This window comes from Hipposideros armiger, unplaced genomic scaffold, assembly GCF_001890085.2.
Source record: "Hipposideros armiger isolate ML-2016 unplaced genomic scaffold, ASM189008v1 scaffold_139, whole genome shotgun sequence".
In the NCBI taxonomy this organism is placed as follows: Eukaryota; Metazoa; Chordata; class Mammalia; order Chiroptera; family Hipposideridae; genus Hipposideros; species Hipposideros armiger.
The window spans coordinates 2,206,423-2,220,641 of NW_017731489.1; the positions used below are offsets into that span (position 1 = coordinate 2,206,423).

Below are 14,219 nucleotides of genomic sequence, written 5' to 3' on the forward strand. Positions count from 1 at the left end.
GAGGACCCTCTCGGTATATAAAGGAGCTTTTCCAGCTGCTGACATTTTCTAATAACATACAGTAATAATTGAATGTTAATATAACCGTCCACTTGAAGGGGGGCCTGCTTTGTGCTGGCCTTTCTCTAGGCCCTCGTTTTCGTCTCCCCACACCCCCCATGTTTTAGGCAGAATGCCTGCGTTTATTGGGATGGTTTTATGCTTTGGAATCACCAAAGAAATTTTGGTATGATGCATTTTCTTTTTGGGTTGCACATTTGATTATCATGTTTTAATAGGTTCAAATGGTGGTATATATCCTTTGAGAGAAGTAGTTTAATTTGTTGTGAATGAAATGATATTTTTTTCTTTTTACTAGGTTTCAGCATTAAAAACAATGGCCAGCCAGGGAGGACCCAAATACACCCTGTCACAGCAGCCGTGGGCACAGCCAGGTATCATTCATGCTTTACTGTTAGGGAGTTCTTTCTTTAGGATATTGATTCATTTGCATTTATATAGTCCTTGCTATGAGGGCTTGGAGTTGGTTTCCTACTCTTACGGTGGTTTGGGTTAGTACAAAATGCAGTTTGGAGCTTACACGTCTTACTTCGCCCAAAGTGCACATAAACAGTTAGAAATCAAACATGACTTAGATGGAAACACTGTGTCTGTTGCTTTCTGTACATTCACTTTTCATTGTGTTACATTATTTGATAGTATGAAATTAGGGACAGAATGTGAGTATTTTCAAGTATCATATGAAGAAATGTTGGACATTATTTTGTTCCACATTTTATGCAAGTTACACCTTCTGTTTAACATTTTAGAGTGTTTGATAAAAATTATAAAAATCGCGGCATCAGTTAAGGGTCGGCAGGCCATATCATTCTCTGATTGGCAGATATGCTTAAGATGCTCCCAATCTTACTCTTTCCTAAATGTAAATTTCTTTTTGTGCTAGAAGGTTTTTTTTCTTGACTAATTTGTGGGTTGATTTTGGTACATTTAGTGACATTTTAAGTGCCATCAAACCAGAATAAATAATTTTTTTTTGATTGATATTTCTGGCCATCCCCTGGCCCATATTGTGATAGAGACCCTTCGAAACGAAAAAGGCAAAATGGTGAAAGAATCATTGTTTTCATTTGGAGTAAGCTGTGTCCAAGTTGGTAGGGAAGCCTCTTCCTCATAGTGAGAGATGCAGACAATGATTCTGGCGTAGCATCCATAAAGAATTGACTGTCTACGGGCATATACTCTGGAATTAGATTTTTAATACGATTGGTTTTCCATGTGAGAGAATATTATGTCTGTCAGGTATTTACTTCTTTTGGGAAAAAGAATTGAGGCCATTCTAAAATTTTCAGTTATTGTTATTCCTCAGGTTAATTTGAAGTTGAATTAGAACTAAGAAGTTGAAAGGCTAGCTATGTATCTCTTAGGAAGATTTGTACATGTAGAGAATTATCAGTTATATTTGAAAGGAAGGCAGGATTTTATTGCAAAAATGGGTCATGTGAACTGTGTTGATGTCAGTTTGCATTGATTTGCTTTATTGAGAAGAAACTTTGTGACATGCTTTAGGCCTCTTGTTTCCTGTGAGGCAGACCGTGAGTGTTGTGCCATCTTTATTGTTTTAGAACTTTTCATTGTGTGTGAGATTGAAGTCTTTGCCCTCCTGCTGAAGGACAGCGAGCATACGGTGCTTTAGTGCCTTCAGTCAGAGGACAGAAAACCGGGTTCTTTCACCGACAACACTGGACATTCTAATCGTGGTGCGCCTGGGGGGGACCACCTTCTGACTCCCCCACCCCTGCAGCCAGGAGCAACCTCATTAGTCCATAACTCAGTACCTTCTAGAAGGAATTCTGATCATCTTTGGATTCACTGGGCCTTGGGCTCAAGGTTTCGGCACTTAACAGAGCTTATTTAGAAATAGGAGCTGATTTTATTTTGAACGTTTATGTAAATGAAGCTCTTGGGTATAATCTTAAACTAGATGGAAACCAGCAAATCGGCAGAGGCATTTTAGCCCTGCCAAGCCCCTTTGGGAGGGTCCCGTTCACTCACAGTGGGGGCTATCGTTTTCTCAAGCGGAGCCCTAATAGAACTCCGAGCTTTAGGTGTGTCGTGCTCTTAGCATGACTAGAATTGTCATTGGTGAAGGTGGAAGGACACTGACAAGGCCAGGTTGAAACAGGGCTTGCTGTTTTGTCCTTTGACCCCTGTCGCTTCCGAGTGCTCCTTAGAGCGGAGGTCTTGGTGAATACAGCCTGGGCACTTCCGTTTCCCTCGTGTGTCTTCTGCCCGTGTAGCCGCACAGAGCTGTGGAGTTGCTGTTTCTTGGTCTGTCATACAAGAAGCCCACACGTAAATGTCAAAGATAGATTTGGGGGTCCCTGACATGGGAGCATCAGAAATAGCTGAGGGTCTTGTCTTGGGCCTCTAGAAACCCAGGGCTACTGGTTCTTGCAGACTTGATCGGGCTCCCGGGGGTCATTTCATGATAAACTCACAGGAGATCGAGTTATAAATTAGGATGCCATTTTATTCATTTACTCTGGGAAATACATCTTTTTAGGAATTGGGCGATACAGTAGTCCCAGTTATCCACAGAGGACCCGTCCAGGACTCCCAGTGGATGCCCGAAACCGAGGGTGGTACTGAGCCCTGCATTTATACTGTCCTTTTTCCTGTGCACCCATGCACTTGATGGCTTCTCTGTGGCATGTCTGAATTGCGGCACCGTGCTGCTGCGCTTTGGGGACATCATTATGTTCAAATAAGGGTGACTTGAACACAGGCATTGCATTACCGCGACAGCCAGTCTGATAACTGAGACGGCCACTAAGTGACGAATGGGCAGGGCGCCCACCCAGCCCAGAGATGCCGGACAAAGGGCTGATCATGTCCCGGGAGGGACAGCGAGGGATGGAGAGATCTCATCACAATACTCAGAACGTTGCACAGTTTAAAATTTATGAATTATTTACTTCTGGACTTTTCCATTTAATATTTTTGAACCATGGTTGACTGAGGGCAGCTGAAACCGTGGAAAGTGAAGCTGTAGATAAGGAAGGACGACTGTACTTTAATTACGAGGCTCCACACACCCCTTCGGGTGATCAGGGCTCTGAAAACTGTCTTAGTGTGTTAGTGATAGAACCAAAGCCTGTGCAATTAATTGTCTTAAAGGAGCTGTCATCTACTTTATGAAAAATGAACGATTCCTGGATTATTTGTTCTTTCTTCTTGAGAGCATTGGCACTTTCTTAACCCTGCTCTGCCAGAACTCTTCTCAATTAAAAAAAATGCGTTTGTGTTTTTTTTATGGTGTAAAAAATGGTATAAAATTTGAATTGTGATATAAAATGAAAAGTACTTCTATTCTCTACCTCCAAACTGGTCCTCTCAAAGGTAACCACTATTAATGGTTTCTTTTCCAAAATTATTTAGGCATATACAAGTATATGTGAACTTAAAACATGTTACACAAGTAAGATTATACTGTATCCCTTGCTTTTTTAACTTACTCTGTATCTTGGAGCCATTTCTGTACTAGCCTATCCAGCTCTACTCATTCTGTTTAACAGATGCATAGAATACATCACTATAGCAAAATTTCTTTCATAATTTCATTAGTGGTATTTAAATTACTTTTAGTTTTTTTGTTTTTCTATACATGCTTTAATAAACTCCCCTGTACACATACATTTTGGTATGTCGTGAGTATATCCAAGGTAAATTTCCAGCAATAGAAATGTCATGTGAACGAGTATGTATATTTTGATTTTTGCTAGACATTGCCTGGTACCCGTCCAAAGATATTGAACCAGCTTATACTCCCATCAGCAGTGGATGAGGGTGCCCGCTCCCCCACACCCCAGCCAGCTGTATTTACTGTCTTCGTAATTTTTACCAATATGAAAATCTCAGTTTTAATATGCATTTCTTTCATTATGAGTGAGGTTGAGTATCTTTGAAATTATTAATCAGTCTTATCCTTTGTAGCTTTCTAGGTAATTTCCTCTTTTAAACACTTCATACGTATTACCACTGTTTTTTTCTATTTTAACTTCTTTTCAGACACTACACCTAGGCTACATAATTATTTGTTACAATCTTCTGAAATTCTATTCCCTTTCTGATAATACAGTGTAAGAATGTAACAAATGCATTTTTAGTTCCCATTAAATATCTGCGGATGTTTTCTGAATGATCTTGTGAGGCTGAGAGCATCTCTGAGTCAGGTCTGCAAATGAGTAAGCTCATGTTTTAGTTTACCTTAACTCTTATCTCCAGATTCCAAAGGCACCGTATTACAGTCCCTGTGAATGTCCTGAAGCATGTTGGGGGAATTCTTTTTGCTGCTGTAGCCCTGGGGATTAGAATTTTGTATTTAGTAGATACTTAATGAATGTTTATAGGGCTTGTAAATTAAACTTGATAAATAAACAAGAGAAGTGAAAGAAAGCCTTTGGGGAGATAAAGAGTCCTCTTCTTTTGATATTTTTCTCTCTTTATCCCCCTCTGAATGAAAATGGAAATGTTTCTTCTCTTTTTCTCTGTGACACTCATGAGATTAATTTCTTTCCAGCAAAGGTCGGTGACCTGGTGGCAAGTGTCTATAAGACAATAAAATCAAAGCTGCCTCTGACATTGAGAAGTATGTCATTGTACCTCTCTAATAAAGATACCGAGTTCATCTTGTTTAAGCCTGTTAGGGTGAGTATCATGATAATTTATTTGAATGTTGGCCAGTCCCTTCAAATGTGCTTGCCTTGTCTGCCATTTTCCTCTTCCTATAGACATTTGAAAACATTAGTGTACGATTCTAGTGAAGTTGGCTAATAATCACTGTGATTCTTGACAGGCTTACAAAGCCTGCATCTGTCTGATTATATCTTTCTTTCCCCACCCTCACTTTGTCTTAAGTTCTTTATGTTACTTTGGCACTACGGTAATTTCTACCTAAAAGTAGAAATTAGTAAATGAGTAAATAACAAAGTAGACTCTCTCATTTGATGTGGCCCAGCCCTTGAGAGAGCAGCATTTCAGGAGTTAGGCCCCATGTTACTGGTAAGTAGTGGGAAGAAGTGGCCTGCAGCAGCCACAGGGGATTCATGTCAGAGCTCATTTAGTGCTCGTAACCTCCAGCTCTGTGTTGAGCTCACATCTTCACCCAGGGCGTTGGTTGATTTTTAAAGTACGTTTTATGTGTCTGGGAACTTTGTTATCTTTTGTGTAAGAAATTGCTGCTGTAGACTCTTATTATTCTCCAGGGACACAGGCCTCGCTGGGGTTTGTTTTTTCCAGAAAGTATTACCTGCTCAGTCTTAGTTGGGCTGTGCTGGCATGTGGACTGTTCAGTGCAAATTGAGTGTCTTTGGTAATCCCACGAAAGATACATTTCCTCCACTCATTTTGGCCACTATCCTACAATTCACCATTCTTAATGCTTCCTGTTTAAGACGACTGCATATGTTTTGAGTGACTCAGTTAACATGACTGCCTCTTCTCTTTCTAAGAATAATATTCAGCAAGCCTTCCAGAAGTTCCATGTCTTGTTAAAGGAGGAGTTTGGTCCTGAGGACATCCAGATTATTGCGTGTCCCTCCGTGGAGCAGGTAACTCCGGGTGAAGATCCTTGTCGCTTTCAGAACCTCTTACTTGAGTAATGCCTCTGAGTAACTATGTTTTTAGTTTTCATTTTTAAAATTGTACATTATTTTATTTTCATGAGTAAGGCTTCAAACTTTGATTTGCTCTCTCAGATTTTTGATGATGGTTTTAGAATTCTCAGTTGCCTTTTGATCCTTTCTGGTATTGAAAGTTGTGTTTAAGATGAATGAACGGTTTGTGAAAGACATTTAGGTTGCTGAATAATTTTGTTTGCAGTATGCATGATAAAAGACCCACATTTCAAATGAAAAAAAAAAGAATGTTATTTTAGGGATTGGAAGCATTTGTTTTTTCTCTTCTTCCTAAATTTAAAAAACTGAATATAGAGTTTATTCTGTGTTGACTATCCTCGATGTATTCAATTCAGTCAGCAAGTTTTTATTGAGCATGTATTATATAACAGGAGTAGGCTGGTGCTATGGATACTCTAAGTTTAGTATAGATGAGGAGCTTGGTGTATGGTGAGGACTAGAGAACTTTGGGGAGAGTGGTAAGGTTGGTGAGAGCCTAATTGGAGGGGCCGGAGACTGGGGGTGAGGGAGACTGGAGGCAGTGAGTGTGGGTAAGTCTTTTGAGGAGTTTTTCTACCTGGAGAGAGAAAAGACATGGTAGCTGGGAGAAGTGGGCCATGTTTTTATTGAAATATAATTCATAGCCATAAAATTCACCCTTGTAAGGTGGACAATCAGTGGTTTTTAGTATATTCACAGAGTTGTGCAACCATCACCACTACCTAATTCCAGAACAATTTTGTGCCCCAAAAGAAATCTCATTCCCCTCTTCTACTAATCTACTTTTTGTCTTTGGGGATTGGCCTAGTCTACACATTTAATCAAATGGAACCCTATAGTACGTGGCCTTTTATGAGTGGCTTTTTCTCCTGTCGTAGTGTTTTCAAGGCTCGTCCATGTCGTAGCAGGTGTCAGAACTCTGTTCTTTTTTATGGCTGTGTGTGTGTGTGTGTGTATATATATATATATATATATATATATATATATATATATATATATATATGCCTTTATTGACATATGGGTCATATTTTAAAGACATGTATCTGCAGTTCTCGGGTTGCACAGTTAAAATACTTTTTTAAGTCTTTTGAAGTAATTCTGTAATTGTACTAACTTGATAGATAGTTAGGCTTGTTTTCAACATTTAGAGATTTTTCCCCTATTTTTATTTGATTTTATTTTTTAATTATGTAAATACTTGCATGGTTCCCAAATCAGAAATGCAGGACAAGGTAAATACAGAGAAGTCCTCTTCCCTTCTGGTCCCCGCCAGCCCCTCCCCCCCGTGGGTGACTTGTACTTGTTATTGCTGTTAACCTTGTTCTTTATTTTTAAAGATAGGGGAAATGCATGTATGTATGTTCATGGGGAAGATGAGAGGGAGGGAAAATTGACCCTGAGAAACGTTCTTGAGTGGAGAAGGGGAGCAGAGTCGCAGGAGTGGCTAGAGGGTGGAGCCTTCGTTAGGCGCGTGGGGCTCAGTCGTGGGAAAGGTGAGAAGGCTGAGTGGGCGCCCGGGGGATGTGAGGGGGCTCACGGAAGCCGTCCTCTGCCTGCGTCATGTGTGCGAGTGCAGGAAGGGAACCAGAACCTTGTGCTCAGATCCCATGGATCGTTCCAGAGGAAGCCCTCTGGCTCACTCTCACGTTCTCTCCCGTTTTAAATTTCCCTGGGAATTGAATGTTTGTCACCCATTTTCTTAAAATCCAATATACAGACGGTCCCCACTTAACAGATGGTTCGACCTAACGATGATCCGGAAGTAGAAGCTGCTTGGAATTTTGAATTTGATCTTTTCCTGGGCTAGGGCCACGCGGCACAGTTCTTTCGTGACGCGGGTCAGGCAGCGAGCCACAGCTCCCAGCCAGCCATGCGATCATGAGGGTCAACACCAATGTCCCACGGCGTGTTCACTGTGTGAGGTGCTTCTGTCCGGCCCTGGGCACATTCAGGGTGGGCTGGGCTAGAAGGTTCGGTAGGTTAGGGGTGTCAAATGCGTTTCCACGTAGGGTATTTTCACCTTACGTGGGTTTATCAAAGTCAAGGAACATTTACAAATATTTCTGTAACTTTATTTTGTTATAATTTCAAACTTACAAAAAATACAAGAATGGTAATATTTACAATTGGCCCGTTTGCTTTACCATTGTTGACGTCTCCCTTTCGTCTGCCTCCCGCTCCTCTTAAGTCATTTGAGAGGAAGTGAGGAGACACTGTGCTTGGAAATAGTTCCTAAGAATGAGGAATTCTCCCCCCTCCAACCCCCCTTCTTCCCCCCACACAGTGATTGAAACAGGAAATGTAACGTTGGTGCTGTTACCTCCCCCGCAGCCCGTGCTCCGACTTCCTCAGCCGTGCCATCCACGGCCTTCGTTCCCCCCGGTCCAGGAGCCGCTCCAAGCATCGCGTCAAGCGCGTCTCCAGCCTCTTTTGGGGCTGGAGCAGTGCCGCATTTCTTGACCGTGGCAGGCCAGTTATTTTGTAGAACGTTCCTCAATTTGAGTTGTCTTTTTCTCATGATTAGATCCAGATTTTGTACTTTGGCCCGGAAAAACACACAGGTGGTCTTGTGTCCCTGTCACTGAAGCACTCGTTTATGAAAGAGGTTATGGGGTGATGATTTTGGGGAAACAAAATAGTTCATTTATACTTTATAGAAGTTTGCACCTTATAGACGGGTCACTGCCGTCTTCATTTAACTGCGTGTCTCTCTAGGGCCTGGGCGACCGATTTGCGGTGCGCAGGCTGCCATTTCTCGCTGTTGCCATGGCGAGTTCTCTGGCTCTCTGGCTGGCTCTGTCCGTTCAGTCAGAGTTAGCGCGGGGCTGAGAAGCACGTGTCGTACCTGTTCTGATGCATTTAAAAGTCACCGAAAGAATTGGACTTACACACAGGTCTTCTCAAACCACGCTCTGCATAGAAAAAGGTGAAATCGATGGTCTAGATGCATTTCTGTTCCCTTGTCGGTGCTGGTATTTCAGTTTTTCTGCCATCCCCGTTGGATTCTGAATGCGTGAGGGCCCAGATTGGGCAACGGAGTGTACCTTCCCGCCCGCCTCCACAAGCTCAGTGCCTGGCGGCAGCTTCAGAAACCACACCAGCATTGTGGGTCCAGTTTGCACCTTGCAGCCATGTTTACTGCTTTCTTAAAAATCGTAGACTTTCCCTCCCTTTCCGTTTGGAAGGTCTGAACCCCTTTCCTACGGAATTCCAAGGCAGAACCGATTAACTAGCCTTTCGCTTTGCTTTTCAGCTGAACCTCCTGCTGTCAGTGTCTAAGTAACAGGCCAGTTGGGCCGAGTCACGCGGCCGCGGGGCACTGAGAAACTGTATGCGATTGTCCCCAAGAACCACACAGGCATGCTCCTCACTGCTGACTGCGTCATGAAGTACAAGCAAAGGGTTAAAAGATTGCTGCTTCCCTTTTAGAAACACCAAAATGCCAAAGATTAATCCATGAGCCGTGGCAACGTCCTCATTTAAATGGTCGCAAGACGTGAGTTTTTAAGAGGTAGCGATGGCGGGCACGCAGTGAGATGGTTCTTGCAAAGGATGTGCAATGAAAACAGGTGGCAGCATGTAGGGCAGGGAACTTGATGGAACTAGAGCCAATTAGAAAGTGTCTAAAGTCAGGCTTGCTAAGGTGTGAAACACGGCGATGCCTCCCACCGAGCATTCCACAGCGACTCTTCTTTTACTTCCAGAACTGTTATTTCTGCCCTCGATTTAGCATAACGCTTTTCCTGTCACCTTGAAGTTGAGTTTGGAGCAGATTGGATGCTTCTGAGAACACCTTCTGCCTTCCTGTGAACTCAGGGTGTCCTCTGCCCATGGACTTGGTGTGAGGCCGTTTCCGTGTATAGGTACCTTGCGGACGGTCGCAGGACCTGTACTCCCCGAATTGCTGAGGTACAGAATGTTCAAGAACAGGGAGTGGCTGCCGCCCCATAATACTGGGTTGTCAGAAAAGTCATGACGCATTTTTGCAACGAAAAACAGAAAAAATATGTCATGACTTTTCCGACAACCCAGTAGACACACGGTGTTTTTAGTGAACCGCCGTGGAACAGCCGTCAGTGTGAGTGGGAAGCGCAAGTGGGCCATGTACACCTGGCACGTGACAGGGAGGAGGAAGCCCCGTGAGGAGGGTGTCGCACGCACGCGGGGAGGATGACCAGCCTCCTGAGCTCAGGCCCTCGGGCCCAGTCCTTCTCTGAGAAGCCAGCGCGCTCACGGCCTCTGTGTTCGGTGACTGTGCCGAGTACCTGTGACAGCCGAGGAGGGTCAAGACTGCCTTCCCCCTAAAACCACCCCACTATGTCAGGGATCGTCACATGAATCAGGACGTCTGTGACTTTTCCTCCAAATACTGATTTCCTGATGGGATTGGTTTTGCCTCTGATGTTACAGTAAAAGTAGCCTGCTTTTTGGTTCCAAAGGAATTTTGAGTTATTCAAACACTAGTCTAGAGATGGAACACCGACGCGGGTCCTGGAATGTAGCAGCAGCAGCTGCCAATCGGCGTGCCGAGCAGCGTTTCCACCCCCTTCAAGCAGACCCCGCAGTGTGCAGAGGGGTTACTGCCGTATTCTCACGTCTGTCATTTTCGACAGGTCACTTGTTTCTCACCTCAGTTTGAATTGGTGATAGGTGTTGCTCGATCGAGCTTCATACTCTGTGTTTGGGGAAGACAGATGGTACAGAGGGTCCATAGTCGTTCTGTGACACGAAACGAATTACGAATATTGTATTTACTTCCACTTACTATTTAAGTACACGTTTAATGAAATAAACTGTAAAATACCCAGTTTTGTGTATTATATGTACATTTGGTTTTTTAAAAGCCTTTCCAAAGAAACGAGGGCATGGTTATTGTACATACTGTGACTGATTTATTTGATGTACAGAGCAGTGTGTTCTTAAGGATAAAAATATTTGACAACACTCGTTCTTGTGTTGAATCTTTTATTTCTGAAACAGACCTTGCACAGTGCTGAGTATGTGATAGTGATCCAACTCGTTTGCTAAATGAACATTTGTTTAAACCTGTACAGTTTCAAGTGTTTACTTATACAAAGAGTGTACATACTTTCAAATAATTTAAAATGCTTTATATTATTTGGCTAGAAATTGCTGTTTTTAATAAATGTGAATTTTTTAAAAAATAAAGATTTTTGCTTCCTACTTTGTCCTCACGTGTCTGTTATGTGTGCGGATTCTTTTTTAAAAGTCTTTTCTAATTGAAATGTGTATTGAACTAACTTGGACTCACTTACAGTTGTGAGAAATAATCCAGAGACACCCCGTATGCCTTTACTCAGTTTCCCCCAGTGGGGACCTCTTGCAAACCTGTAACACGTTACCACGAGGAGGATGTTGACACTGGTGCCAGCCTTACTCCGATTTCCCCAGTTTTACTTGTACTGTGTGGGTTCTTTTGGCAAGATAATTATTGTGGGAAGACATTTTTGAAGCATCTTACTGCTTCATTAGTTGAAAGAATTTCATTTTTTCTTTGTTTACAGAACCAGCAATTTCCTACGTACTGTCAGCACATAGTTGTGTTGAAATGTATTGGGTTGTTGGAAAAGTCATGACGCATTTTTGCAATGAAAAACAAAAAGTACGTCATGACTTTTCCGACAACCCAATAGTATTATTGAAGTAGCAATCAAAACAAATTTGTAGCTTTCTCCTGGTTTAACAAGCCCATATCTTTGAATTCTCTTCTGCTATTACCTTACAAGCAAGAAAGAATAGTCTTCGTTTGTCACCAGGGGCCATTCGTTGAAGCAACCCGGGGGCGAGCATGAGCGACCCTTACTTCTCAGAAAAGAGGAGCGTGACCGCGTCCTTTCTGGGGCATTCTTCTGGCGGTTCTTCCCCTAGCTTGGCCATCTTCCAAAAAGGAGGCCGCTGCTGGGAACCTGGAATGGTGGCATCCGTTAAATAGTTATCCGATAAGTACCTGTGTATATATATTTTTTATTTTTGGAAATAAAGGGTTTTTAAAACGTTTTTTTCTGATTATAAAAATGTTTGCTGCCAGACATTTCTGTAGTGTTTGAACCTTAATATAAAATGTGAAAGCCTTGCATAAATGAACTCTGAAAGGTAAACTGCTGTTAAATGTTTGGCATATGGCTTTTGGCTTTTTCTGTGTATATTCTAAAATAACTTTTCTTACAAGATTGGGTTCTGTAACACATTTATAACCAAGTGGGTTTTAATTATTAACCTACACACCCACACGCGTGAACAATTTGAAAGTAAGTTGCCTGCATCATTTTACCCTGAAATACTTGAGCATCCATCTCCAAGCACTAAGGACGTTCTCCGACATAACCTTAATATCAGTATCACACCTAAACCCTCAGTATTACCTAATATGCAGCCCATATATCAGTTTCCTCAGTTGTCCCCCCAAATGGGTCAGCTTTTTCTTACCCAGGTTCATACTGTTTACTTGGTTGTTGAATCTCTCTTGTCCCTTGTAATTTAGACAACTCTTAAGGTTTTTGTTTGCTTGTTTTCATGGCACTGAGTTTTTGTGGGTGTTTTTTTTTTAAGTGTAGGCTGGTTATAGAATGAACTACAGCCTGGCTGTGCCTGAGCTTCCGCACTAAATTCAGAATGCCTAACAATCGCAGAATACATTATCTTCAAGTACATGGAACATCTGTAGACTTGCGCTGGGCCATAAAACAAGAAACCCCAAGGGCTGGCCGAGTGGCTCAGTTGGTTAAGAGCTCGCTCAAGAGTTTGAGCTCTGAGCAACAGAGGTTCGATTCCCGGCCCGAGCTGAGCAGCCGCTGAGCTGCCAACAGGTGGCAGGATGGCTCAGCTAAAAAAAAAAGAAACCCCAACACGACCTACAGCAGAGGCTCTCAGCAAGGGGTGACCCCTGCCCCCACCATGGGACATTTGGCAATCTGAAGATATTTTTTGGTTGCTGTGACTGGTGTATGTGGGGCTGTTACTGGCTTCTAGTTGGTAGATGTCAACTAGAACCGCTAAGCATCAGACATTGTACAGGACAGCCCTCCACAACAAGCAATTACCCAGCACAAACCCTGCCACACCTGCTGTCCCCTCACCTGGCTTGCTTCATAGGACACATGAGATGTTTTGCTTCTTGTTTTTCTGTCTGCCCCCAACCCAGATTGGAAACTGCACGGGGGCGTGGCTTTGTTTTGTTTACTGCTGTATACCTAACACCCAGAACAGTGCGCACAGTAGGTGCTCAGTAAGTATTTGTTGAGTGAAAGAGAATCTACCCTGTTGCCGTAGGCTTCCCGACCCCACCCCGTCGCCCCCAAGCCCTGCCTTCTTCCTCCCCACACAGCTCTTTGCTTGCTCCCCTCTATTCCCGGTTCCTCGCCCCGGGTCAAGGCCTTCCTTTTCAGTAGCCTTGCTTGGAATATTGAAATGTCTTTACGACAAGAGCCCAGTCTTATTAACACCCTTCCTCCCCTTTGCTCCAGAACAGGAGTCAGCAAACTGCGGCTCGCGAGCCACATGCGGCTCTGGGTACATGTGGCTCTGAAGTAAAATTGAGAATGAAAATAAAACGATCATAGTTTCATATAAAATTTTAAAGGATATTATTTACATAGTGGTGATTTCATTTGTTTTATGGCTCTCGAATAATTTTTAAATTGTTGTGAGGGACAGGATTGGCTCTTCTGTCTCAAAAGTGTGTCGACCCCTGCTCCAGAATATAAAACTGAACTGCTGTGGCTCACGGGACTGTCCCCGTCAGGCGGCGGCATCTGTCCAGCCTCGTGTCCTCCTCATCCTGTGATCTCAGGGTCCTCGAAGACATCACTGTCTGACGTGGGCAGGAAAGGGCCTCGTTGGCAGGAAATGGGGGTTTGGGGGACAGACCCTGCTGGAGGAGCAGAGGGGCGAGAGCAGGACGCAGCACAGATGCATTTTTGCTTCAAAGCAGAAAGATTTGGTCCTGCCTCCACTGCTGTGGCCGTGTCCTGGACTGGCTGTCACTGCACCTGCTTTCATCTTGGCCAAGCGTGTGTGCGCGTGTGGTTCTCCACACTTCAAGGCAGTGCTAGAGCAAGGAGGAGCGCGAGCCGTGCAAGGGGGAGCATGAGCTGTGCTGGCCACCATTCACTGCCCCTCCAGACCCGCCCTTCTCTGCCCTGTGCCGAGCTGCTGGAGCTGAGCCTGACGGCGCGTCTGCGCTGCCAGCTGGTGCCCTGGTAGGTTTGGAGGGTGCTGGAGGCAGGGTGCTGTGTCTGTGTTTCCTTCTGCATTGCGGCTGTCAGCAGAGGGTGGCGGTCTGGTGGCTCCCGCTCTCCAGTGCGTTTTCCTGGCGTCCCAGCGGGAAGCTTCGGGGGACCAGCTCCTGCACCCTCGTGGCCACTCCGTGTGTGCCAGCTCCAGCTCCCTGGCCCCCGGTGAACTTCCCCACCAGCCGGGGGTCTGGTCACATCTGCCCAGCAACCCGTGTCTTAGCACTTTCCTGTTGTTAGATCCTTTGCTAGGTACTCTCCAAAGAGAGGAGAGAGAGAATGAGAGAGGGAG

At 43.9% G+C, this 14,219-nt stretch overlaps 1 protein-coding gene across 1 annotated transcript in view; it reads left to right on the forward strand.

Moving 5' to 3' along the window:
* Positions 1-10,834, forward strand: part of COG3 (component of oligomeric golgi complex 3) — a 52,020-nt gene extending 41,186 nt beyond the window's left edge. Inside the window, exons 20-23 of the mRNA XM_019650312.1 lie at positions 359-434; positions 4,580-4,707; positions 5,511-5,609; positions 8,929-10,834. Coding sequence (XP_019505857.1) covers positions 359-434; positions 4,580-4,707; positions 5,511-5,609; positions 8,929-8,958 — 333 coding nt within the window. The 3' untranslated portion in view covers positions 8,959-10,834. The remainder of the gene's footprint in view (positions 1-358; positions 435-4,579; positions 4,708-5,510; positions 5,610-8,928) is intronic.
* The last annotated feature ends 3,385 nt before the right edge of the window (positions 10,835-14,219 follow it).